Below are 26,122 nucleotides of genomic sequence, written 5' to 3'. Positions count from 1 at the left end.
GTTGTGTTATGAAGCTGCCTTATTTTTTTTTGGGGGGGGGGGAGGTTAGGTTTGGGTTTGGTTTTGGTTGGGTTCTTTTTTTTTTCCTCTTCCATTTTTTTTTTTGGGGGGGAGGAGGACTTTAGTTTGGGGGTTGGGTTTTTTTGTAAGTTTTTCATGTGAATATTTATGTAGATAAACAAAAACAACGACAAAAAAAATGAAACCAATCACCTCTTGGTGCCCTTTGCCCTTTGTTTAGAGAGGGGCTTGGAAAAAAAGGATTAAAAGAAGAAAAAAAAAAGGAGATTAAAAAAAATAATTAAAACAATAAAAAGAGAAAAAAAGGAAAAAAAGAAAAAAAAGAGGAAAAAAATAATTAAAAAAAGAAAAAAAAGAAATGAGGAAGGAAAAAAAATAAAGGAAAAAATTATAAGGAAAAAAGATGAGGGAAAAAAAGATGAGAGAGGAAAAAATTAAAGAAAAAAGAGATGAGAAAAATAGGGGGGAAATGAAGAAAAAATATTTTAAAAGAAAAAGAAAAAAGACAGAAGAAAGGAAAAAATAAAAGGAGAAAAATAAAAGGAGAAAAAGGAGATGAGGAAAAAAATTAAAAGAAAAAAATGATAAAAAATAAAATGAGAAGAGATGAAAAAATATGAGAAAGGAAAAATATAAAAGGAAAATATGAGAAAAGAAAAAAGAATAAAGATGAGAAAGGAAAAAAATTTCAAGGAAGAAAATGAAATAGAAAAGAAAAAAGATAAATGAAAAAAAAAGAGGAAAAAAATTAAAATGAGAAAATGGAAAAGAAAAAGAGGGGGAAAAAAAAGGAAAAAATGAGGAAATAAAAAAGAAGAAAGATGTGAAAGAAAACAAATTGAAGAGGAAAAATAATTAAAAGGAAAAAATGAGGAAATAAAAAAGAGAAAGGAAAAAAGAGGAAAAATAATGAAAAGGAAAAAAAAGAGGAAATAGAAAAAAGAGATGAGAAAGGAAAAAATTAAGAGGGGAAAAAATAAAAGGAAAAAAGATTAAGAAAAGTGAGAAAGAAAAAAAAAGGAAAAAAGTGAAAGGAAAAAAGAGGAAAAAAGAGAAAGGAAAAACTAAAAGGACAAAAAAAAGGTGGGAGAAAGGAGGGGGGGGGAAAGGAAAAATAAAAAGATCTTTAAAAAGGCAAAAAAATAATGAGAGAAAGAAGAAAAAAAGAGAAAGAAGAAAAAAATAAAAAGGAAGACAAAAAATAAAAGGAAAAAAATTAAAAGGAAGCAAAAAAAAAAAATAAAAAGGAAAGGGAAAAAAAGCATAAAAAAAAAAAACCAAACCAAAAGAAAGAAAAATAAAGGTCAAGATGTGAAAGTGTAAAGGCAAACTGAGCTATAAATAGGATTTCTGCGCGGTGCAGGGTTGTGAACCTGCTTTATCTTTTAGGATTGTTTCCTAAATGCATCTTTATAAACCTTAACTTGCTGTCTCAGCAAGGTAAACTATATTTAAGAAAGCAAAAGACCTGAATCCTCCACTGGTCAAGGAACTCTCTTGAGCTCTCTCTTTTGTAAATCACAGATACCTCAACCGGCGAAACGTGAGGTGAGGAGGACTTGGGGGGGGGGGGAACTTGTGTTTTCCATTCTTAATTATTATTATTGTTGTTATGATGATGATGATGATGGATAATTATTATTATTTTTTAAAAGCTCTGTGGTTTTACCTGAAGAAAGCAGGAGTTTGACTCAATAAAATTTGCACACACACTACGCTGAAAGGTCCCTGCCCTGTTGCTGTCTTGGGGGGGACAGGGGTGTGGGGGGGAGGGGAATGCTGTCCTGATAAGTTGGTTTTTAAAGAGTTAAAAATGCTTGGTGGGAGGGGAGGGGGAATTGGGGGGTGGGGGTAGAGAAATCCACTCGGTGGTGAGGTTGCAGGTCTGGATGGCTCAGACCTATCCTGTAGCAGCTCAAGAGGGTTCCTGGGAGGATTCATGGCTTAGAGAGAGCAAACAACCCAAGGTGCTCCTGCCAGAGTCGTTGTTTGTTTCCATTTCTTCTTTAGGATTTTCTTTCCTATTATTATTATTATTTATTATTATTATTATTATTATTATTATTATTATTATTATTATTATTATTTTGGGTCATTCCACTTCCAACCAGGCTGAGATGGATGTGACCCTCTGCTTCCTAGGACAAATCTCTGGACTTAACACACGCACAGTTGCTTGTCCTTGGAATGAGCTTCACCAGCACACTCCTCTCTGGCTTTTGTATGCTCCTTTTCCTTTGTAACAGTGACCAGGAGATGGGCTGGGGGGAAAGAGGAGCTCACCTGAGCTCCTGCACTTCTTCCTCTTCCTCCTCCCTGGCTCAGACCACGTTGCTGTGTGATTCTCTCAATTGGTTTAAATTGAGGCAAAACCTGAAGCTCTACCAATGAATTGTTTCCAAACCAGACACTTCTTTTGTATTAAACTTGCTTGCAGTACTGACTCCCCCCCGGACTCCTGCTTTATTCCACAGCCTTGGACTCCACCAAAGTCTGGCAGCTGCAGTTGTTCATCCCGATGGCTCTGCCAGCCATGGGCTGGCTGCACCCAGGTTTCCATCCAAGAAGGAGCAGGAAACCACCAGCCCCCAAAATGAAAGGGCTCAGGTGGATGGGTGAGTGCTGGTGAAGGTGCCTGGTGGTGGTGTGGGTGCCCACTGGTGAGGATGCTAAGTGCTGGGAGTAGCTCTTGGAGTTGGGTGTCCATGAGAGCAGCTGGTGATGTGTGTGCCTGCACTGGGTGTTGGGTGTCTGTAGGGGTGGGTGCACGGGGTGAAGACTCATTGTTGGGGGTATGCACATGGGTATGGGTGGCCTGAGAGGGTGGGTGCACAGGTTGGGTGCCCATGGGAGTGGGTGCTCATGGGTTTGGGAGCCCACAGGTTTGGTTATCCACAGGATAAGCACCTGTAAGGGGTGGGTGCCCATGAGGGTGAACATCCCTAGGGATGGGTGCCCATGGGTTTGGGTGTCCAGTGTTGAGCGTCTCTAGGGATGCATGTCCGTGGGTTTGAGTGCCCACAGACTCGGATGCCTGCCCACGGGTGCACGTACCCTGCACTGCACCCCATTCCCCGGGGCCCGCCAGGCGGGGAGGGCCGGGACATCCCGCAGCCGTGGCCGGGGCGGTGCTGCCGCCAGGACCATCCCTTTCCCTCGCCCCACCGGGGCGGTCCGGTGCCGGGACCGTGCCCGGGGCCGTGCCGCGGCTGGCGGCTGGGGGGCGCCGGGGGTGGGGGGGTGGGGGGTCCCCGGTCGCTGGCGGTGGCCATGGGACCGGGGCACGGAGCAGCGGCAGTTCGGTACCCGTTGCGGGCCCTGGCACTGCTCTGGGCGGCAGCGGTTCTGTGCCAGCTGGGCAGCGGCAGCGTCCTCCGCCGCCGTCTCCACGGGTTCCTCCAGCGGCGGCTGAGCGGCGGCGAGCGGCGAGATGTACAACGGGAGATCCTGGCCGTGCTGGGGCTGCCCGGGCGCCCCCGGCCCCGCGCCCCCGCCCGCACCCCCGCCGCCGCCGCTCCGCTCTTCATGCTCGATCTCTATCACGCCGTGGCCGGGGAGGAAGAAGCGGAGGAAGAAGAGGAGGCGGCGGTGTCGTGGCCGGTACTTACCGGACTCAGCACCCAAAGCCCCCCGCCCGGCAGCGTCGTCAGCCGAGCAGACACCGTTGTCAGCCTCGTCAATATGGGTGAGCGGCGGCACCGGGAGAACTGGGGGCAGCAAGGGGAACCGGAGCCTACGGGGGGTCACCGGGAGAGCTGGGGCTTGCACGGGCATCGAGGCGCACCGGAGGGACCGGGGACATGCAGGCAGGATCTAGGCTTACGCGGTACCGGCAGGACTGGGACGCACCAGGAGGACCGGAGCCCGGGGAGGGGACGGAACCGGGGGTATGCGGACAGCATTTAGGCTGCTTTGGCAGGACCGGGGGGACCGGCAGGACCGGAGCAGACCGGGGCGCACCGGAGGGACCGCAGCGTGCGGAGACTGGAGAGCGCACGGGCAGGATCCAGGCGGCTTGGTCAGGACCGGGGAGGACCCGGGACGCGGGAGGGAAGCTGGGGACCGGAGCAGACCAGGACGCACGGAAAGGACGGGAGCCTGTCGGGGCACCGCGGGGACCGGAGAGCGCAGGCAGGATCGGGATAGAAGCGCAATGTAGCGCCCGGAGAGGCAGCGGGGAGCAGCCCACGGCGAGTCGGAGCTCCCGGGGCTGCGGGAACCGCACTGTCGGGACCGGGCACGACCCAGAGCTCACTACCCGCCCTGCCCGAGCTGACGAAGCGACCCCGACCCAACCCCCGCGGGAAAGCTCCGTTCCCAGCCCAGCCTCCGTGATGCAGTGGAGGGAAACTGCGAACCCAGCTGGGCTGGGGCTGAGGAGCTGCTGCCCACCCCTGCGCTCCCCATTTCGGTGGGCACACGGGAACCGGCCGCGGGGTGGACGGGGAGCACAGGCAGCCCTGGTGGGGTGGATGGGGTTGCCCACGGTGGGGCACCGATCCCCACCTCCAAATCAAATCCTCAGGGCTGCTCATTACTGCTGGAATCTCGCCCCGCTGGTTCCCGAGCCATGCCAGGATCCAGCCACCAGCCCCTCTCCAGGCTGTCGTGCGAGCAGCAGGCGAAGCTGAGCCTTTTCCAGCAGCATCAGCAGGGCCACGAGAATCTGGGGGGTGAGGGCTGCCCCCAAGAAGGGCAGGCACTGGGGTGCCCTGAACCCGGTGGGATGCACAGACCTGGGCTTACGTGCGGAGCTTTTTTCCTGCCCTGCTCTTTGCTTCAAAGGGTGTTCAGGTGTCCAGGCCAAGCTCAAAGAGTTTGGGGAGCATCTGTGCAAAGACCAGGGGCCAGAGAGCAGGCAGAGGGTGCCAGCAGGCACGGGGCAGTGAGCTGCAGATGTGGCTGGTGTCCTGAGCAAGGCTGGATTTAGTTGCTGTCAAAGGGCATGTGGCGAGATGATGCCTCACCAGGCAGCACCGAGGACCAGACAGGGCTCTTCTCCTCACCTGAACCCCTTCAGGCTCTGCACAGGGTGCTGTAAAATGGCCAACTTTGATGCCAACCAGAGTGGGATGTTCAGGGGAGTCTGGGAAGCTGCCTGGGAGGTGTCAGTGCTGGCACAGGGGTGTGGGTGCAAGAGTGCTGGTTCGTGATGGTGGGTGCAGGGATGCTGATGGAGGGATGTGGGCCAAGGGGTGCTAGGACAGAGATGGGCACAGGGACAGTGGCACAGGGGTGCAGGTTGCAGACATGGGTGCTGGTGCAGGGATGTAGACACAGGAGTGCTAACACAGGGGGACTGGCATAGGGATAGGCACAGGGATGCTGGTGCAGTGATGTGGGCACAGGGGTGCTGGTGCCGCTCCCATGCCTGGTGCTCCTGGAGTAAGCAGGGGAGTTGGGGAGCAGTTTCCAGCCTTCAATTTGAATGGCTTTGATTTCTGTGGCTTCGTCAGCCCCTTGGTGTTAATGAGCTCTGTTTGTGGCCTTCATTTGCCTGCATAATTTGCTGCACAATTACCCTGCTGGGACATGCAAATGGGGCAAGTCGCTGCTCCATTGGCCACTTGGACCTCTTTGCTCCCAGCCACCCCACGTAGCCCTGTGTGAGCCAGGCCAGAGCAGGGCTCCCAAAGGCACACCTCTTTCCTGGGAAGGGGAAATGGATGACAAACCTCCCCAGTGCACCAACACGTCCCAGGCTGGGCAGCCAGGGCCTCCGGGCCATGGGCGGCCACCGGGCACCTTTGGCTGGGGGTGGCGGTGGATCCACCCCTCCCATTCTTCTCACTCCCTCTTGGTGTGGAGATCAAGCCCTTGATGTCAGCCTGCCCTGTGCTATTTCTGTGCTCTGGCTGAAGGACTCAGGTGTAATTTTAAGCCTGGGGTAAGGATGGGCTTTGAGATTTCTTCTCGGCCAGGGCCGAGCCACCAGCCCTGTGAGTCATGGTTCCAGCAGGCTATAATCACAGAGCTGAGAGGCTTGTAACGGGAAGGCGAGGAGGAGGAGGAGGAGGCTTTCAGCATGCCCAAGCCCCCCGTGATGGCTCATCCCAGCACACATCCTCCCTTGCCCTTCCCAACATCCACCCTGCCCTGGGATGTGGCTGGATTCCTCCAGGACCCATTGGGATGAAGCAGTGGAGCAGCTCCGTCTGCCACCAGAGGTCTTGGGCTCTCAGGCTGTGGTTGGATGGGGCTGAGCACAGAGCATCAGGAGAGATGCAGCACTTGCAGGGCCACAGCAAAGCTGGAAGGGCTCTGCTGTGAGGCCAAGCTGAGAGGGTTGGGCTTGTTCAGCTTGGAGAAGAGAAGGCTCCAGGGAGACCTTCTTGTGGCCTTTCAGTGCTTCAAGGGAGTGAGCAGAAAACTGGGGACAGACTTTTTTTTTAGGGGCCTTTGGGACAGGACAAGAAGGGATGGTTTGAACTGAAAGAGGGAGATTCACACTGGAGAGGAGGAGGAAATTTTTATGCTGAGGGTGGCGAGACCCTGGCCCAGGTATGCCAGAGAGGTGATAGATCCCCATCCTGGAGCTATTGCAGGTCAGGTTGTTTGGCGCTCTGAGCAACCTGCTCTAGCTGCACATGTCCCTGCTGGCTGCAGGGGAATCAGACTCAGTGACCCCCAGGAACCTTTGAAGGTTCCTTCCACCCAAAACCAGTCCCTGAGTCTAAGAACTTTCTGGCAAGCCACATTTTCCCCCAGCTGCTCCTCGCCAGCCCTGTTCTCCAGACCCTTCACCAGCTTTGCTGCCCTTCTCTTGACCCATTCCAGCACCTCAGTGCCCTTCTTGGAGCTCAGGGAATGGTCATCCTGCTGCTCATCGCTAGAGGATGGAAGCAGCACTTGGGAGATGGAGCAGAAGCCTGGCAGAGGCTCAGCTACAGGACAACTCCAAAATCTTTGCCTGCTTTGGAAAGCCTCTGGAGCTTATTTTCTCCTGCTTGCACGGGAAGGATGGCATCTCCCTCACATCTCCTTTAAACCTATTTTAGGCTTTGGAGTGCTTGATGTGGTTGAATATCCCTGGCATTTCCTTCTAATTCAGTGTCTGAAATGATCATGCAGAGCAGCCAGGACCAGTAATTATGACTGATGCTCAGTTTATAGCAGCAGAGAAAGTTCACGTGGAGAAAGTAGAGCTAAAAACAACCTGGAGAGTAGGATGCTGAAGGACAGCAGCTCCATCACTCCATCTCTGGGAAGAGATTCAGAGCACACTGGGCCTGGGAAGCAGCAGGTCTCAGCTTGGTTGGAGCTGAGCATGCCCAGGGCCATGGGTGTCTAAGCCTGAGTTTATTATTTTGGGGGGTGGGAGCACAGGGTGGCATTTAGCTTTGGGGAAAGGTGCAGCAGCTCATAGGGGTGAGACATGAAACACTGAAGGGAAGGGGCAAGGAAAGCAGAAGAGCTTGGGTTGGGTTTTCATTCAGTGTGGCTCATCCACAATCCACCCACAGATAATTGAGGGTTGGCCATGAGGCTGAGTCAACCTACCTCAAATCAATAGCAGGTTCCCAGGCACGATGGGTTCCTGGGCATCTGGGGAGGGCCCAGCAGCCACACAACACCCCCAGCACCCAGTTCAGCACCCAGTTTTCTGCCTGGGTGAAGGGATCTGGGTGGTTTCAGGGGGCAGCCCCTGCTGCAGGGTTGTGATTTTGCAGCCGTTGATTCATTTGCCAGACAACAGGAGGGGGGAGGGAGGTGTGGGCTGGGATCTTCTCCCTAGCAGCAAGAGATGGGGTGAGAGGAGATGGCCTTGAGTTGCACCAGGGGAGGTTTAGGTGGGCCTTTAGAAGAATGCCTGGTGAGGCATTGGCACAGGCTGCCCAGGGAGGTGGTGGAGTCACCATTCCTGGAGGAGTTAGAAGAAGAGTGCCCATGGCACCTGGGGCCATGGTTTAGTGGCCGTGGTGGTGGTGGGTTGATGGTTGGGCTGGATGACCTTAGATGGCTTTTCTGATCAGAACAGGTTTGTGATTCTATGAAACTTCTTGTCTGAAAGGGGTCTCACAGCCTGGCACAGGCTGCCCAGGGAGGTGCTTGGATGCCCATTCCTGGAGGTGCTCCAAGGAGGCAGAGCTGTGGTGCTGAGGGCTGTGGATTAGCAGTGCAGAGTTAGGGAATGGTTGGGCTGGGTGAGCTTAAAGGTCTTATCCAACCAAAATGCTTGGGCTGCAGCAGGGCTGGGGGGGGGAGTGGGGTGGTGTATGCTTCCCCTTGGGGTGGAGGTGAGCAGGCCAGATCCAGCTCCCCACAGCATCATCCTTCTGGTCACAGCTGGCCACAGCTGGCTGGGCAGGGAGCAGGAAACGTTTTCCGCATCCGCCCCTGCCTGCCTGGCCCTGGGCTTTATTTATACCACAGCTTGTGGTGAGCCCAGGAGCTGGAGGGAATGTGGGGTCTGAAAAACAGAGGGGGAAAAAGAAAACGAAAATAAGAAAAAGTGAAGAAAGAGAAAGAAGGAGAAAGAAGAAGAAAAGAGAAGGAAGGAGGAGAAGAAAAAGAAGAAAGAAGAAGAATAGAAGAAGGAGGAGAAATAAGAATAAAGAAAGGAGAAAGGAGAAAGAAGAATAAAGGAGGAAGAAGAAGAAATAAGAATAAAGACAGAAGAAACAGAGAGAAGGGAGAAAGAAGAAGAAGGAAGACGGAAAAGGAAAAAGAAAAAGAAAAAGAAAGAAGAAAGGAGGAAGAAGGATAAATAAGAAGGAAGAAAGAAAGAAGAAAGAAGGAGAAAGAAGGGAAAAAAAGAATAAAGGAGGAAGAAGAAAAAGAAAGAAAGAAGAAAGAAGGCAAAAGAAGGAAAAGGAGAAAGAAGAAAGGAGGAGGAAGAAGAAGAAAAAGAAAGAAGGAAGGAAGGGAAAGAAGGAAAAGAAAGAAGAAGAAGGGAGGAAGAAGAAAGAAGGATAAATAAAAAAGAAGAAAGGAAGAGAATTGAGAAGAAGAAAAAGAAGACAGAGGAAAAAGAAAGAATTAAAGGAGAAGAAGAAAGAAGAAAAGAGAACGGAGAAGAAAGGGGAAGAAAAGAAGAAAAAAGAAGGGAAAAAAAATAAAAAGAAGGAGGGGAAAAGAAGACAAAGGAAAAATAAGCCCTAGAAGAAAAAGAGCCAAAGGGCAGTGAGGTTTTGCTTTATGGACTCCAAGAACCAGCTCCAACCTGCAGAAGTTTTGCTTCCCCATTCAGTGTCCTGAAATCTCCACTCCTCCCCATCCCGAATCCCAGGAGCATTCCCCAAGGGTTTGTCTCCTCAGCTCCTGCTCCCAGGAGATTTTGTGTTAGAAACCCCAGTTTTTGCTCAGAATGGTCTCATTGACCCCTAAAGCTCAAGTTTTTGGGTGAGGTTTTCCCCCTCTGGGGTCCCACAAACGTGGCACAGAGGCAGCTTCCCTCTGCTCCTGCCGTGGCCAAGCCTCTGCATTTGTCATTTTAATTGGAGTTTAATTAGTAATAAATAAAGGAGGTTGGGGGCAGGGGTGGGGGTGGGGATGTGGGTTACAGAGGTGGGCAAAAGTGTGGGAGATGGCATCAAAACTGAAGCTCTTGGGAGAGTAGAGCTGGGAATTGGAAGCAGCCAAGACCTCAGTGAGGCTCAGGAACAGTGGAAGTCGTCCCCAGATTAGAGACAAAGCAGGTTAGGGGGTGGGAGGCTCTGCTCAGCCCAGCGAGGTGGCTCATGGTGGGGTGAGAGTCCAACATAGTCCTCCCTGACCCTTTTGAGGGTGCAGCATTGTCCTCCCTGACCATTGGTGAGTCCAGCATGATCCTCCCTGACCTTTTGTGTGTCCAGTGTGGTCCTCCCTGAACTTTTGTGGGTCCAGCATGATCCTCCCTGACCTTTTGTGGTTCCACTGTGGTCCTCCCTGACCCTTTCTGCTCCTCAGTCGAGCAGGACCGGGACATCTTCTCACCCAAGCCATACTGGAAGGAGTTCAGGTTCGACCTGACCCAGGTGCCCGCGGGGGAGTCGGTGACCGCTGCTGAGTTTCGCATCTACAAGGCGCGAGGAGCTGGGGGGCACAGCAACAGCAGCCTGCACATCAGCATCTACGAGGTGGCTGCTGAGCACTCCAACAGGTGACATCCACAGGGGTGAGGATGGAAGGGGTAGGGCTGAAGGGAAAGAAGGGATGGGGAAAAGATAACTGAGACAGGGATGAAGATGGTGAGGGTAGAGGTGGAGGTGAGGCTGGAGGAGGGTGGGGGTGGAGATGATGATGGGAATAGGAATGAAGATTGGAATGGGAAAAAATATAATGGAGATAGGAAGATGGTGGGGATGGAGATCAAGTCAGTGATGGAGGAGGGTGGAGATGAGGATGAAGATGGGGACTGGGACTAGGATGGGAAAGAAGATAGGGATAGAGATGAAGACAGTGGGGATACAGGTGAAGGATGGGGATGGGAAAGAAGATGGTGAGAATGGGAAAGAAGATGGTGGGGATGGGAAAGAAGATGGTGGGGATAGGGATCAAGACGGTGGGGATGGAGCTGGAGCTGAAAATGGGGATGGGGATGCCTCAGCGGTTCCCCTTCCCACCACCGTGCAGGCACCAAGGGAAGCGCCACGGCCGCTGCCAGCTGTTCCCACGCTCTCCCAAAGCCACACCTCCGCCCTCCAGCCCGGGCTGGCAGGTTCCTTTTCTCAGGGCAGCTGCCAGGGTGCCACCATCGTGTCCAGCACAGCCTGAGGCACTGGGAGCCGCCATCCGGACCCAGCTGCGCCAGGACCTGTCTGGACGCAGGCACTGTGACTGCTGCCTGACGTCGGTGCCCCTTGGGTGCTCTTAGTCACCTGCTCAGCTTTCTCCCCATTCCCACAGGGAGTCTGACCTGTTCCTGCTGGATGTCCAGGACCTGCGTGCTGGCACCGAGGGCTGGCTGGTGTTTGACGTCACAGCTGCCAGCAACCACTGGTTAGTGGATGGGAAATACAACCTGGGGCTGCGACTCTACGTGGAGACAGACGATGGTGAGCCTGCCCCAGCTGCCTGCAGTGTCCCAGCAACTGCAGTCTCTGATCCCCTCTCGGTGCCACAGCGGGGGGTGGGGAGGGTTCACCTCTGCAGTTGTAGACTACCAGCGATGAAGGAGAACTGTGGGCGTCAGAACTCAGCTGGCTGTGCCAGCAGGAAGCCTCCCAAGGACATTAATGCTAATGGGGTTGCTGGTGTGGGCTGTTAATAACCCTATTAGCACTTAATGAGCTCCTTACCTGGGAGGGGGATCCTCATAGAATCATTTCAGTTGGAAAAGGCCTCGGAGGTCATCGACCCAACACCACCACAGGCATTAAACCCTGTCCCAGAGTGCCACGTCCACAAGGCTCTTGGGCACCTGCAGGGAGTGCAGAGGAGCATTCAGACCCTTCTCACCAAGAGGCCAAACCTTTGGCAGGGGCAGAGGAATGAGGAGCACAAAGAGCATCTCCACTCCCGTGGGTAGAAGTGGCAGCTGTGGATGCTTCTCTCGCTCCCTGCCAGTGCACTGAGCTTTCCTCCCCAGTGGTGAAGAGGAAAATGAGTCCCACTTGGGCTTTGCCACAGAATCACAGAATGTTAGGGGCTGGAAGGGACCTTGAAAGCTCATCCAGTCCAACCCCCCTGCCAGAACAGGATCAGCTAGAGCAGATCACACAGGAATCTGTCCAGGAGGGGCTTGAACATCTCCAGAGAGGGAGACTCCACAACCCCCATGGGCTGCCTGCCTCTGAATTGCTGGATGGGAAAGAAGATAGGGATAGAGAGGAAGATGGTGGGGATAGGGGTGGAGAATAATGGGAATGGGGATGGGAATGAGAGGCTGAGGATGGGAAAGAAGATGGTGAGGATGAGAGAGAAGATGTTTGAGATAGGGATCAAGATGTTGGGGATGGGGATGGAGGGGATGAGGTTGCAGGTGGAGCTGAAAATGGGGACGAGGATGGAGAAGTGCCCTCTGCAAGCTCCAGCCCCAGCATTTCCCCCTCCCACCACCATGCCAACACCATGGTCAGGATGAGGCCTGTGGGCTGCCCATCAGCCACCTGCCCAGGGCAGCAAGAGGAGAGCAGGAGCCTGGGGCCAGCCCAGCTCAGGCTGCTGAACTCGCAGCTCTCCGCTGCGCATTCCCTCCGTGTTTCTTTCCTCTTTGCTTTGACCAAAGCAGCTGATTCTGACAGCAAACCCTCCCCTGCTCCCACCCCCGCAGGGCACAGCGTGGACCCGGGCTCGGCAGGGCTGCTGGGGCGCCGAGCACCCCGCTCCAAGCAACCCTTCATGGTGACCTTCTTCAGGGCCAGCTCCAGCCCCGCACGTGTTCCGCGGGCGGCCAAGCCCCCGAGGAGGAGGCAGCAGCCCAGGAAGGGCAATGACCTCCCCCACCCCAACAAGCTGCCAGGGATTTTTGGTGAGAGCTTCGTGGGCTGAGAAGAGGCCTCCTGCTCGAGGGACCTTCTCTTAGCACCTTGCCTTGGCAGAACTCCCCGGGTTGGCCCCAAGGGAAGCAGAGCAAAGAGCTGTGGGGGTTGTCTGCAGCCTGGGAGGTGCAGGTGTCCCCAGGGAAGTGATGTTCCATGGGGAATTCCTGGGCTTGGGCTTTTTTTTGGCATGGTTGCCCTTGTTTTTGAGGCTACCTTGGGAGGGCATTTCCCAGGGAGGGTGTCACAGCCTCAGGAGGTTGTCACACCTCCAGGAAGCCACTCAGGCAGGAGAAGAGTGGGAAGTTCCACCTTTCCCAAACCCATTTAGCCTGGGAAAGCCTCAAAAGCAACTCCTCCGTCAGCAGAGCTGGGATTTAACCCTTCCCAGCCTAATTCCCTCATCCCAGTCACGGAGCATGAAATTCCAGGCTGGTCTGCAGCTTCTTTTCCCTCTGTACAGCAAAGGCAGGTCCTCTGCTTTCAGTCTTCTGAGCTCAGCCCCATCACAGGGCTTGAGCAGGGATGCCTGCAGCAGGGGGGGTGTGGGTGGGATGCAGGATGATGACCCCCAGGGGCTGACACTGTCCCCTTCTCCCACAGACGATGTCCACGCCGCGGACGGGCGCCAGGTCTGCCGGCGCCACGAGCTCTACGTCAGCTTCCAGGACCTGGGCTGGCTGGTACCTTCCTCCTGGGAGAGGGGGTGGAAAAGAAACCATCCTTGTCCCTGTTTCTGAGCTCCCTCCCTGCCTGGCTTCTCTGCCACAGCCCCAGCCTGGGAGGTGGGAAGGCAAATAGGAATTGTCACAGCCCCAAGCCCCACCAAGTGTCCTGGGGGGCACTAAGAAGAGTGTGGCCAGCAGGATGAGGGAGGTTCTCCTGAGCCTCTGCTCTGCCCCAGGGAGGCCACAGCTGGAGGACTGTGTCCAGTTCTGGGCTCTCCAGTTCAAAGGGGAGCCACCAAGATGCTGAGGGGCCTGGAGCATCCCTGTGAGGAGGAAAGGCTGAGCCCTGGAGGTGTTGAGCCTGGAGAAGAGCAGCCCCAGAGGGGAGCCGATCAGTGCTCACAAGCACCTGAAGGGTGTCAGGAGGGTGAGGCCAGTCCCTTCCCAGTGGTGCCCAGTGACAGGACAAAGGGCAATGGACACCAAACTGGAATCCAGGCTCTTTCACCTCAAGGTGAAGAGAAACCTCTTTGGTGTGAGGGTGCTGGAGCCCTGGAGCAGGCTGCCCAGAGAGGCTGTGGGGTCTCCCTCTATGGAGAGCTTCCAACCCCTCCTCTTGGGCAAGCTGCTGTGGGTGCCCTGCTTTAGTGGGGGGTGGTGGGGGGTGGTGTTGGACTGGATGAGCTCCAGAAGTCCCTTCCAGCCCCTCACTGTTCTGTCTTTTATGGTTCTGAGACCCCAAACAACTCATGGCTCAAGCTGAAAAAACCCACAAACAAGTCCTTGCTGCTGGCACAGCCACTCTGGGTGGAGCTGGAGGGTTGCTTTTGGGAGAGAGGGATGGATAAAGGGGTGCAGAGGGTTGGGTTTGGGGGATGGATGAAGGGGTGCAGAGAGGGTTGGGTATGGGACATGGATAAAGGGGTGCAGCCCACCCTGCTGCTGCTGTAACTTCCTTTTCCCTCCTGCAGGACTGGGTGATTGCCCCGCAGGGTTACTCAGCCTACTACTGCGAAGGGGACTGTGCCTTCCCCCTGGACTCCTGCATGAATGCCACCAACCATGCCATCCTGCAGTCCCTGGTCAGTGCAGGCTGAGGGGGCACACTGGGAACCCAAACGGGTCCCAGTAAGAGCTGGGTTTGGGTGTGTTTGAGAGTGCTTAGGTCAGAGGCTGCAGTTTAGCTCCAGCTCCCAGTGACGGATGGGTGCACACAGCTGGATCGGGCAGGGGGATGTGCACATCTGGGTGGGGGCATGCAGATCTAGATGGATGCACACACATCTGGACAGGTGCATGCACATCTGGGTGGCTGCCCCCGTGGAGAGGGGGAGTGTGTATGGAGGGGGGGGCATCACCTTGTCCATGCAGCCTCTTGGTGAGGGTTTGGTGTGAGGTCTCTCAGAGCATCAACTTGCATTGGGCTCAGCATATTCCAAGCAGGAAAACTTTAATGCTCTAATTATTTTTCCCCCCAAAATCCCCTCCCCCCCCCCCCCCCCCCATCCCAGTGATGCTTTAATTACTGGAATTTCCTGCCCCGTGAGTGTTTGCTCTCCCAGCGGCAGAGCCACACGGGCAGGGCAGAGACACAGCGGCAGAGTCGCACCGGCAAGGCAAAGCCGCACCGGCAGGGCAGAGCCGCACCGGCAGGGCAGAGTCTCACCGGCGGGGCAGAGCCGCACCGGCAGGGCAGAGCCGCACCGGCAGGGCAGAGTCTCACCGGCAGGGCAGTCTCACCGGCAGGGCAGAGTCTCACCGGCAGGGCAGAGTCTCACCGGCGGGGCAGAGCCGCACCGGCAGGGCAGAGCCGCACCGGCAGGGCAGAGCCGCACCGGCGGGGCAGAGCCGCACCGGCAGGGCAGAGCCGCACCGGCAGGGCAGAGCCACACGGGCAGGGCAGAGTCGCACCGGCAGGGCAGTCTCACCGGCAGGGCAGAGTCTCACCGGCAGGGCAGAGTCTCACCGGCGGGGCAGAGCCGCACCGGCAGGGCAGAGCCGCACCGGCAGGGCAGAGCCGCACCGGCGGGGCAGAGCCGCACCGGCAGGGCAGAGTCTCACCGGCAGGGCAGAGCCACACGGGCAGGGCAGAGTCGCACCGGCAGGGCAGAGTCTCACCGGCGGGGCAGAGCCGCACCGGCGGGGCAGAGTCGCACCGGCAGGGCAGAGCCGCACCGGCAGGGCAGAGCCGCACCGGCAGGGCAGAGCCGCACCGGCTCCGCTGTTCGCGGTTAATTACAGGGAGCGCCGAGTCCTCTGCCGAGCCTTTGAAGGTGGCACCCGGAGGGGGTTTCATTTCGCCGTTAGTGAAGCTGCCAGAGGTCCCGGAACCGGAGAGGCTCCTGGCAGCGGCAGGGAGGGGAATCTCCCCTGCCCTACACCCCTGGACCCAAACGCGCTTCGCAGAGCGGAGCTGCTCGGGCAGGATGTGAATCACCTGGCGCCCGGGTCTGGCTCTTCTGGGAAGCGCCGGAGCAAAGGCGACTGAGGAACGATGCCAGCCCCAGCTTGTGCTGCAAATAGCAGGGTTTGACAAGCGAAAACACCAAACTTCCGAGCTGGGAGAGCTGGGCTGCCCCTGCAATAAATCAATCACACATGGCCGGGGAGAGCCAGCTAGGGCTGAAGGCAGCAGGCAGAATCCCAGCTTCTGCAGCACAGGGAGCCATAGAATCAGTCAGGGCTGGAAGGGACCAAAAGGATCAGCCAGTTCCAACCTCCCTGCCATGGGCAGGGACACCTCATGCTAGATCAGGCTGCCCAGAGCCTCATCCAGCCTGGCCTTAAGCACCTCCAGGGATGAGGCTTCCATTGCCTCCCTGGGCAACCCCTTCCAGGCTCTCACCACTCTCATGATGAAGAACTTCTTCCTAACAGTCCAGGCTGACTCTCCCCATTTCCAGCTTTGTTTCATTCCCCCCAGTCCTATCCCTACCTGACAGCCTAAAAAGTCCCTCCTCAATTTTCTTGTAGCCCCCTTAAGAACCTGCAAGGCCACAAGAAGGTCACCTGGGAGCCTTTTCTCCAGACTGCACAGCCCCAACTCCCTCAGTCTCTCCTCACAGCAGAGCAGCTCCAGCCCTCTGCTCGTTCCTTGTGGTCCTCCTCTGGACACCTTCCAGCACCTCCATGTCCCTCTTGTCCCAGGGGCTCCAGCACTGCATGCAGTACTCCAGATGGGATCTCAGCAGTGGGGAGCAAAGGGGCAGGATCACTTCCCTGCCCTGCTGCCCACCCTGCTCTGGTTGCAGCCCAGGCTCTGGCTGCTCTCTGTGCTGCCAGAGCACACTGACAGCTCACATTGAGCTTCTCCTCCACCAGCACCCCCAAGTCCCTCTCCTCAGGGCTGCTCTCAAGCCAGGCACTGCCCAGCCTAGATTGGTGCTTGGCATTGCCTCCACCCAGATGCAGGACCTTGCACTCAGTTTTCCTGGGATAATCTCTGTCCTGAGCTGGGAATAAAGGACAGTCATGGTCAGAGAGGTCTGGGGTCTCAAGCCACTCACTGCCCAGCTTAAATTGGTGCTTAACATTGCCTCATCCCAGCTGACCTTGCAGTCAGTTTTCCTGGGATAACCTCTGTCCTGAGCTGGGAATGAAGGAGAGCCATGGTCAGAGGTGTGGGGTGCTTACAGTTTCAGTGCACAAGGTTGAATTTGAAGCCCTGGAGGAGAATCTCTCCCCAGCACCTTCCACCCACGCAGGGAGTGAGACCTGCACTGCCCTCGGGGCATTTTGATTACTTCTTTTTTTTCATTTCCTAGCCAGTTGCCTATTTACAGAGAGGAAAAAAAAGCCCCCCCAAAAAAAATCCCAAACGAGCAAAGGGGCTGCCTGGCCAGCAGAGTGCCACAAACCCTGCTCCAATATAAACTGCAGCAAGGACTGGATAAATATTTGTGTAAAAAAGCTGCAAATAATCTCCTCATTCACTCAGGGCTTTATTTTTACTGCAGTTAAGAACTGGTTTGGTGTTTTGGTTTGGTTCCCCCTCCCCTCTTCTTCTTCTTCTGTCTGGAGATGATGCTCATGGAAGCAGAGAATGGTTTAGGGATGGAAGGGAGCTCAAAGCTCGTTCAGTTTCAACCCTCTGCTATAGGCAGGGACAGCTCCCACTAGAACAGGTTGCTCAAGGGCTCTTCCAGCCTGGTCCTGAATACCTCCAGGGAGGTTGTGGAGCACAGAATCCACATCTCCAGGGAAGCTGTGGAGCACAGAAGCACCCAATGTGAGCAAAGATCAAAGATCACATTGGGTGCTTCTGTGCTCCACAACCTCCCTGGGCAACCCGTGCCAAGGTCTCACCTCACTGCAAAAAGCTTCCTACCATCTCTAGATCATAGATGTTCCATTCACCCACCCCAGGTTCACCTGATGAAGCCTGAGGCTGTGCCCAAGGCGTGCTGTGCCCCCACCAAGCTCAGTGCCACCTCTGTCCTCTACTACGACAGCAACAACAATGTCATCCTCAAGAAGCACCGCAACATGGTGGTGAAGTCGTGTGGCTGCCACTGACAGCTGGGGCCCATCTCCTCCCCATCCCTGAACATACCATTCCTGTCCCTGTCCCCATCCCTATCCCTGAATGTCCCATCCCTGTCCTTTACCCCAGTCCTGCATGTTCCATCCCTGTTTCCCTCTCTGAACATCCCATTCCTGTCCCTGTCCCCATCCCTGAACGTCCCATCCCTGCTCTTTGCCCCAGTCCTGCATGTTCCATCCCTGTCTCCATCCTTGAATGTCCCATCCCTGTCCTTTACCCCATTCCTGCATGTTCCATCCCAGTCCCCATCCCTGAACCTCCCATTCCTGTCCCTGTCCCCATCCTTGAATGTCCCATCCCTGTCCTTTACCCCATTCCTGCATGTTCCATCCTATCTTCATCCCTAAATAGCCCATCCCTAAATTTTCCTCCCGCCCATGTCCCCATCCCTGAAAGTCCCATTCCTGAACATCCCATCCCTGAACATCCCATCCTTGTCCCTGTTACCATCCATGAATGTCCCATTTCTGTTCCTTTCCCCATCCCTGAACATCCCAACCCTGTCCCTGTCCCCACTGCATGAATGTCCCACCCCTGAACATCCCAACCCTGTCCCTGTCTTCATTCCCTGAATGCTCCACCCCTGAACATCTCAACCTTGTCCCCATCCCTGTCCCCTTCCCCATCCCACCCCCAGAGCAATGCGGCGCTGGGGTCCTGCTGCCTGTGTGGGAGTGCCACGAGTTGCAGCACAGCAAAGCCCAGGAGCAATCATTAATCATCAGTAATTAATGAATCCCTCCCAGCCCTGCCTGGAAGTGGCTGTGAACAGCAGGAACCTTTCCCTCTGCCACGTGGGACAGGTCCAGCCAGATCCCTACCTACAAATACAGGAAAGAGAAGCTTTGTGCCTGCTTCTGCCTCTCCTTTCTCCTTGGCTGCTGTGTTGATACCTGCCAGGCTGCTGCAGGGTCCTGGGGGGGAGGCATTTGGAGCTGAAGGGGAACCAGGATAAGGGAGGAAGCATCCAGATTGCTCTGGGACTGAGTTGTTTCTAACCTACCTCTAACCAAGTGCTTTTAATTCCCTTCATCACACTCCCTCCTTGGCCAGCTAAGCAGCTTGGCTGCCTAACCTGCTCCTGTTTGCTTCCAGTTCACCAAACTCAGCTGGAAATCAATCAGAACCCAAACCCCAACATCAAAACCCCTCAGTCCCTGTTGAGCTGTGGCACTGACATAAAATAAACACCTGGGCTGGAAAGTCAACACCGAATTTCTCTCACTCTTTGTCATAAAATAAATGTCACAGCACAGCAGAGCTCTGTTTGGAGGATGGGGAGGGGTGGAGGGAGGGGGGAAAAGTACCCAGGGTCAGCTAAAAATGTACCTGTTTGCTCACAAATGAGCCTGGCCAAAGGGCTGTGGTGTGAATTTCAGGGCAGGCTGTGGTTGCTCAGCTGTGTTCAGAGGTGGATGCCTGCCCTGGGCTCCTGCTGGAGCTGCAACCACACAATTTGTGCTGTTTGCACAATTAAGTTACTTATTTGCTGTGATTTTGAAAAGGAAAAGGCCTGGCCTGGTCCTCAGCTCAGGGAGCTGAGGGAACCTTGGGTCATTAAAATCATCCTAGAATGGGGTGGGTTAAAAGGGACCTCCAAAATTCATCCAGTCCAACTCCCCTGCACTCAGCAGGGACATCTTCTGCTAGAGCAGGCTGCTGAGTCCTGCTGAGGCTCACTTTGCCAGGCATGAGGCCTCAGCTACCTCCCTGGGCAAGCTGCTGCAGTGTTCCAGCAGGCTCCTGCTGCAGAACTTGTTCCTCACAGCCAATCTCCTTCTGCTCTGCTCTCATTTCAAACCATTGCCTCCTGTCCTGTCCTGTCCCTGCAGGCCTTTGGAAGTCCCTTCTTGTAGCCCCCTTCAGGCACTGGCAGCAGCTCTAAGGTCCCCCTGCAGCTTTCTCCCTTCCAGGCTGCACACTCCCAGCTCCCTCATCCTGACCTCATAGCAGAGCTGCTCCAGCCCCCTGGTCACCTTCATGGCCTCCTCTGCACCCACTCAGTCAGGTCCATGTCACAGAATCAGAGCTGAATCAGGGCTGGAAGGGACCTCAAAAGCCCATCCAGTCCAACCCTCCTACCAGAGCAGGATCACCTAGACCAGATGACACAGGAACACATCCAGGCAGGTCTTGGCTATCTCCAGAGAGCTCCACAGCTGAACACAGCACTGCAGGGCAGGCCTTAACCAAATTTAAAAGGAAGCATCCCAAGAAACCACCGAAATCCAGGACTACTCCCTGTGCATGCCTGCCCCAGAAAGAGTCCTGCTTCTTTGGAAAGGTTTTTATCAGAGAATGGGTTAGGCTGGAGGGGACCTCAAGGATCAGCCAGTTCCATCCCCCTGCCATAGGCAGGGACACCTCCCACTAGAACAGGTCTCATCCAGCCTGGCCTTGAACACCTGCCTGGGCAGCCTGTGCCAGTGCCTGGCCTCAGAGCAGAGCTGCTGCAGCCCTCTCAGCATCTTGGTGGCCTCCTCTGGACTGGCTCCGACACTTCCATGTCCTGCTTGTGTTGGGGGCTGCAGAACTGCACCCAAGACTCCAGGAGGGGCCTGAGGAGAGCAGAATCTCCTCCCTTGCCCTGCAGCCCACACTGCTCTTGCTGCAGTCCAGGGCACTGCTCACTGCAGGTGAAATCCAGCCCAGGATGTGCTGGTGGCTCTGTGCCGTGCTGCCTCCTGCAGGAAGGCTTCCATCACCTGCCCTGTTCAGCCAAGGCTCTGCCCTCCCACTGACACATCCCAGCAAATGGAAGTGGAGCTGTAGGACGGAGATGGCTTTGGCTCGGGGCTGCCGGATGGAGTCCTGCCTCCCTCTGCTGCTGGGAAAGAACACTGCAGAGCCAGGGCCACCAAACCTGCCTCCACCAGATCCTGCTGCTGGAGGAGAGTGAGGGATGCAGCTCTGCTCCCCTTCCCCTGGCAGGGACAGCTTCCCCCGGAGCCAGGAGTTGGGCACTGGACTTGAGAAGGTGCCAAAAGCCAAAAACACCCAACAAGAAAGGGGCATCTTGGCTCAAAAGCAAAGCAAAGCATCCTCCCACGGTGCATGGTGTTAGGAACTCAAGAGAAGGAGCAGGTCCTCACTACTTTCAAAACTAAGTTTTATATTTACCAAACACAAAAGACTCTCCAGGACACAGCAGCAGAAGCAGCCCTGCCCTGGGCAGCACAGGCTGAGATATAATTTAGTCCTCGTGGGGGGTCAGACCCCCACAGCACTGTCCACAGGCATCTTCACTCCAAGCTTTGCAGGGGGATTTTGACAGAAGCTGCAGGTGCTGGGCACTGCCAGGGGCTCATGGGGCTGTGCCACCCCAGCCAGCTCTCTCTGGCCCCTTCCTGGCCAGCCTCATCCCATCCAGCCCACTCTTAGGGCTGAGCTCAGGGGCACTCCCCACAGTCAGAGATGATCACCTTCTGCTTGGGTTTCCCATCTTTGGTGCCTTGAGCCTTTGAGGAAAGAGCATCAGGAATTAAAAGCACAAAATGGAAGGAGGGGAGAAGGAAGGGGAGAAAGAAGGAGGGAAAGAAAGGGGAAAAGAAGGGAGGGAAGGAACAGGGGAAGGAAGGGGGGAGGGAAGGGGGGAAGGAAGAGGGGAAGGAAAAAGGGAAGGAAGGGGGGAAAGAAGGGGGGAAGGAAGAAGGGAAGGAATGGGGGAAGGAAGGGAGAAAGGAAGAGGGGGGGGAAGGAAGGGAGAAAGGAAGAGGGGAAGGAAGGAGGGAAGGAAGGGGGGAAGGAAGGGAGAAAGGAAGAGGGGAAGGAAGGAGGGAAGGAAGGGGGGAAGGAAGGGAGAAAGGAAGAGGGGAAGGAAGGAGGGAAGGAAGGGGACTCTGACCTGACCTACCTCAATCTGCCGCACCACGTCCATGCCCTCGGTCACCTCCCCAAACACCACGTGCTTGCCATCCAGCCAGTCTGTCTTATCACAAGTGATGAAGAACTGGGAGCCATTGGTGTTTGGGCCAGAGTTGGCCATGGATAACAGCCCTGTGGTGCAAAAGGGTTGTGCTGTGGCTGGGGAGGCTCCAGCAGGTGAGCCACTGCTGCCAGCCAAACCCATTCCCAAGCCTTGCAAAATGCTGTTAGGTTTCAGGAGAGTCTCTAAATAGCAAACTGGACAGAAACTACTGGAAAGCAGCTGTGGAGAGAGAGAGAAACACTTTACAACCAAGAAAGATGGGAAGGGGCAGGGACTGCTCCCCTCTCTTTAGCTGCAGGAACAAGAAGGCTGTTTCAGCAGAGACAAACCTGCTGGCTTTTTGCTGCTTCTCACAGCCACACTCTGACATCCCTCCTTCAAAATCAAACAGGAAAGCAGCTCTGGAGTGCTCTCTCCAGTCTGTGATACTGGGAGCCAGAGCACCTCCACAGGTGGAGAGGGAATGATGCATTTCTGCTGGTAACACAGAATGGTTTGACCATGGCAGATTCTACACCGTGGCAGAAGCGTTTGGCCAACGCAGATCACAACTCAGGGCTGCTGCTGTCAACACAGCCTAGCTCTAACCAGCCCAAGTGTGACCCCTTAGGTGATGCTGAGACATCCTGCCTGGGAAGATCACAGAATATCAGGGGCTGGAAGGGACCTCCAAAGCTTATCCAGTACAACCTCCCTGTGAGACCAGGATCACCTACACCAGATCACTCAGGAACACATCCAGGCAGGTCTTGAGTATTTCTGGACCTCCAAGCTCAGCCAGCCCAACCTAGCACCCAGCTCTGCCCAACCAACCAGACCATGGCACTCAGTGCCCCAGCCAGGCTTGGCTTCAACACCTCCAGGCACAGCAACTCCACCACCTCCCTGGGATGCCCATTCCAGTGCCAATCACTCCCTCTGCCAACAACTTCCTCCTAACATCCAGTCTCAACCTGCCCTGGCACAGCTTGAGGCTGTGTCCCCTCACATTTATAACCATTGCTGAGGTCACCTCTCAGTCTCCTCCCAGCAGCACAGCCCCAGCTCCCTCAGGCTCTCCTCCTAACAGAGCTGTTCCATTCTCTTCAGTATGTCTGTGCTGGACTCTCTCCAGCAGTTCTATGTCCCTCTTGAACTGGGAGGCCCAGAACTGGACACAGTACTCCAGATGCAGCCTCATTAGGGCAGAGCAAAGGGGCAGGAGAACCTCTCTTGACCTACTAACCACAGCCCTTCTAATCCACCCCAGCATGGCACTGCCCTCCTGGCCACCAGAGCACATTGCTGGCTCACAGTCAACTAGGACCCTCAGGTCCCTTTCCCCTTCGCTGCCTTCCAACAGGTCAGTCCCCATCCTAGATGGCTCTACCTGGCCCTGTGTGTTTGAGAATGAAGTTTTCATCATCAAACTTCTTCCCATAGATGGATTTGCCTCCAGTGCCGTTGTGGTTGGTGAAGTCGCCAGCCTGGCACATGAACTGGGGGATGATGCGGTGGAAGCTGCTGCCCTTGAAGCCAAAGCCCTTCTCGTGGGTGCAGAGGCAACGGAAATTCTCTGTTTGGGGGCAAAGGGGAGAGAAGTGAGAGCTGTGCCACAGCTGGAAGCCACCACACCACCAGGCTGAGCTCCTACTCACCCACGGTCATGGGCACCACATCTGAGCGCAGGAGGATCTGCAGCCGCCCCGCGGGCTTGTTCCCAATCTTGATGTCCATGAAAACCTGAGGGTTGACCCTGGTTTTCTTGGCAGGAGGCTCACCCTGGGCAGGAAAAGGGACAAAAAGCAACTGGAGATGACATTCCTCTGCTCTGCCTCCAGCGACAGCCTGCCTCGTGCTCCCAGGCTCTGAGACAGCAGAGCTGCAGGCAGCTCCGGTTCTTTACCCTACCTCCTGTGCCTCTGTTTTGGGGGCCTCTGCTCCTGCTTCCTCTGCGTTCTCCTCCAAAGTCTTCCCTGAAAACTTCTTCAGCCACTCATCATCTGACCAGACTGAAGTAGGAGAAGGAAAGGTCAGAGCAGAGGAACTGAGGGACCACACAGGAGCATGCACAGGGCTGCAGAGGTCAGGGATGTGGATCTGAGATGTGGCAATTAGAAGTGCAGCCAAGAGTGCTCCATCCAGGGAACTGGGCAGTATCCTGGGTTATGGTCTGGTTATCTTCTCACTTGCTCCCTGGGACAGGACAAGCAGCAGTGGATGGAAGCTGCAGCACAGGAGATTCAGCTCAACACAAGGGGGAACTTCTTGCCTGGAAGGGTCCCAGAGCCCTGGCACAGGCTCCTCAGAGAGGCTGTGGAGTCTCCTTCTGTGTAGCCTTTCCAGGCCTGTCTGGATGTGTTCCTGTGTGCCCTGAGCTAGATTGGATGCTCCTGCTCTGGCAGAGTGATTGGACTGGATGATCTCTTTGGGTCCCTTCCAACCTCTAGCACCCTGTGGTCCTATCAGGATGCTGCTCAGATCTTCAAGATCCCTTAACTGTAGGCAGAACCACATCTCTGGGGGCTAATGGATCCAAGGAGGACCTGAGCAGCATGCAGAGGCTGTGCCTGAGCAGGTGATGCAAGAAGCTCTGAGCATCCATGGGACAGCAACTCACCAGGCCTGGAGGATCCTTCTTTAATGCGCATTGGTTTGGCCAGGTTGACACGAATTGTCCTGCCAAAGAGCTCAGATTCGTTCTGCAATGGAGGGGGGAAAAACCCCAAGGACAAAGCCCAACAAAAGGTAAAACAAAAAGAAAAGCCCCCATGCCCCACCAAACCCCTGCAGGCAGAGGAATCCAGGGGAGAAGAGAGTTGGCTTTCTCTGTGCCACCCGTGCCACACAGGACCTCACTGCGGGGGACAGCAGAGCCACCTATGCCCAGGGCTGAGCAGGAGCAGGTCCATACCATGTTGTCAATAGCTGCTGCTGCGTCCTGCCAAGAGAAAGGGAAGGGAACCTTTGCCACCATTGCTCCTCCTCGAAGCAGAAGGCTCAGCACATCCCACCCCAGCCTCTCACTGCGACCGAGCCTGCCCAAGGGCTGTGCTCCTGACCCTCAGCTACCCCGGGGCAGCAAGAACTGCTGCAGGGCTGAGAACAGAAGGCTCCAAGGAGACCTCCTGGTGGCCCTTCAGGACTCAAAAGGGGTCACTTAGAAGGCTGGGGACAGATTTTTGGGTAGGGCCTGTCGTGACAGGACAAGAGGTGATGGTCTGAAGCTAAAAGAGGGAGGTTCAGGCTGGGGAGAAGGAAGAAACGTTTGAGACTGAGGGTGTGAGACCCTGGCCCAGGCTGCCCAGAGGGGTGGGAGCTGCCCCATCCCTGGAAGCACTCCGGGAGAGGACGTGTGGGGCTCTGAGCAACCTGCCCTAGCTGCAGATGTCCCTGCCGAGTGCAGCTGGAGTCCCCCGCAGGGGTTCCAAGGCCACGGAGATGTGGTGCCGGGGACGCGGCTCAGGGGTGACCTGCAGCGCTGGGTCAGGGCTGGGACTCGACGATCCTAAAGGTCTTTCCCAGCTTTCCCGGCTCCGGGAGCAGCAGGGCAGGCAGAGCAGGACCCAAGCAGCTGCACCACCTTTCCCCTGCTCACCTCCGCCAGCTCGAACTCGATGAAGGCGAACCCCCGGTGCTTCTCTGCGGAGACACAAGCAGGCGGTCACGGGCAGCGGCCACGGCGCTCCCACGGCCGCCCCGCGGCGGCTCTCCGCCCGCCGGCACTGCCGCTCCGCAGCGGCGCAGCCCCGGCGCCACGCACGCACCGGTCTCGTAGTCCAGCGGGATCTGGATGTCGGTGATGTCGCCGAAGGGGATGAAGGCTGCGTGCAGGACCTTCTCGTCCACCTCCTCCGCCAGCCCTCCTGCGGGGCGGACACAGCTGTCACCGCCTGCGGGCCCCGGCCCCGCCGCCCGGGCAGCGCCCGGCCCCGCCACTCACCCACGTACAGCACCCGCTTGGTGGTCGCCATCTTCCCGCCCGCCCCGGAACCGCCGCCGCAGCTTCCGCCGGAACGGGAACGGCGCCGCCGGGCCCCGCCGCTGGGGGGTGTGGGACAGCGCCGCTGGGGGGAGTGGGACAGCGCCGCTGGGGGGAGTGGGACAGCGCCGCTGGGGGGAGTGGGACAGCGCCGCTGGGGGGAGTGGGACAGCGCCGCCGGGGGGAGTGGGACAGCGCCGCTGGGGGGAGTGGGACAGCGCCGCTGGGGGGAGTGGGACAGCGCCGCTGGGGGGAGTGGGACAGCGCCGCCGGGGGGAGTGGGACAGCGCCGCCCGGCCCCGCCGCCTGCCCGCGGGAGCGCCGCCCCGAGCAGCGGCTCTGCTGCCCCGGCTCACAGCCCCCCTGCGGCCCCGCGGCGGAAAAGGGCCGGGCCAGAGGCGGCTGAGTGCCAGCCGGCGGTGCCCAGCAGCAGCCTGGCTTGGAGCGGCAATGCTGGGGCCGGCAGGAGCAGGGCAGGGATTGTCCCCCTAGACTGGGCATTGGTGAGGGCACGGCTCAACTACTGGGTCCACTCCGAAGACATGGAGGGGCTGGACCAGGTCCACAGAAGGGCAGCAAACCTGGTAATGGTCTGGTGAG

The 26,122-nt window shown here is 56.0% G+C and overlaps 2 protein-coding genes across 3 annotated transcripts; one reads left to right on the top strand and one right to left on the bottom strand.

Moving 5' to 3' along the window:
* Window positions 1-3,210: 3,210 nt before the first annotated feature.
* LOC135190914 (bone morphogenetic protein 8B-like) lies at window positions 3,211-18,841 on the top strand. Of its 2 annotated transcripts, none has more exons than XM_064172714.1 (7): window positions 3,211-3,706; window positions 9,910-10,102; window positions 10,849-10,997; window positions 12,215-12,412; window positions 13,026-13,105; window positions 14,062-14,172; window positions 17,456-18,841. In XM_064172714.1, exons 1-7 carry the CDS (start codon window positions 3,292-3,294, stop codon window positions 17,603-17,605), a joined length of 1,296 nt encoding a protein of 431 aa, XP_064028784.1. In that variant the 5' UTR covers window positions 3,211-3,291; the 3' UTR covers window positions 17,606-18,841. The 2 variants fall into 2 exon arrangements, with proteins under 2 accessions (XP_064028784.1, XP_064028785.1); XM_064172715.1 differs by having other exon boundaries at window positions 3,361-3,706; window positions 9,918-10,102.
* A 1,884-nt stretch (window positions 18,842-20,725) lies between these two features.
* On the bottom strand, window positions 20,726-25,558 carry PPIE (peptidylprolyl isomerase E). Its single transcript, XM_064172716.1, has 10 exons — window positions 25,484-25,558; window positions 25,308-25,406; window positions 25,139-25,182; window positions 24,455-24,481; window positions 24,161-24,242; window positions 23,452-23,552; window positions 23,199-23,322; window positions 22,931-23,116; window positions 21,487-21,629; window positions 20,726-21,091 (listed from the first exon to the last, which is right to left on the bottom strand). Exons 1-10 carry the CDS (start codon window positions 25,512-25,514, stop codon window positions 21,023-21,025), a joined length of 906 nt encoding a protein of 301 aa, XP_064028786.1. The 5' UTR covers window positions 25,515-25,558; the 3' UTR covers window positions 20,726-21,022.
* Between the last annotated feature and the right edge of the window lie 564 nt (window positions 25,559-26,122).

The sequence above is a fragment of the Pogoniulus pusillus genome, chromosome 37, assembly GCF_015220805.1.
Source record: "Pogoniulus pusillus isolate bPogPus1 chromosome 37, bPogPus1.pri, whole genome shotgun sequence".
Classification (NCBI taxonomy): Eukaryota; Metazoa; Chordata; class Aves; order Piciformes; family Lybiidae; genus Pogoniulus; species Pogoniulus pusillus.
The sequence above is the reverse complement of the archived record's forward strand: the minus strand, read 5'-3'. Positions and strand labels throughout refer to the sequence as shown.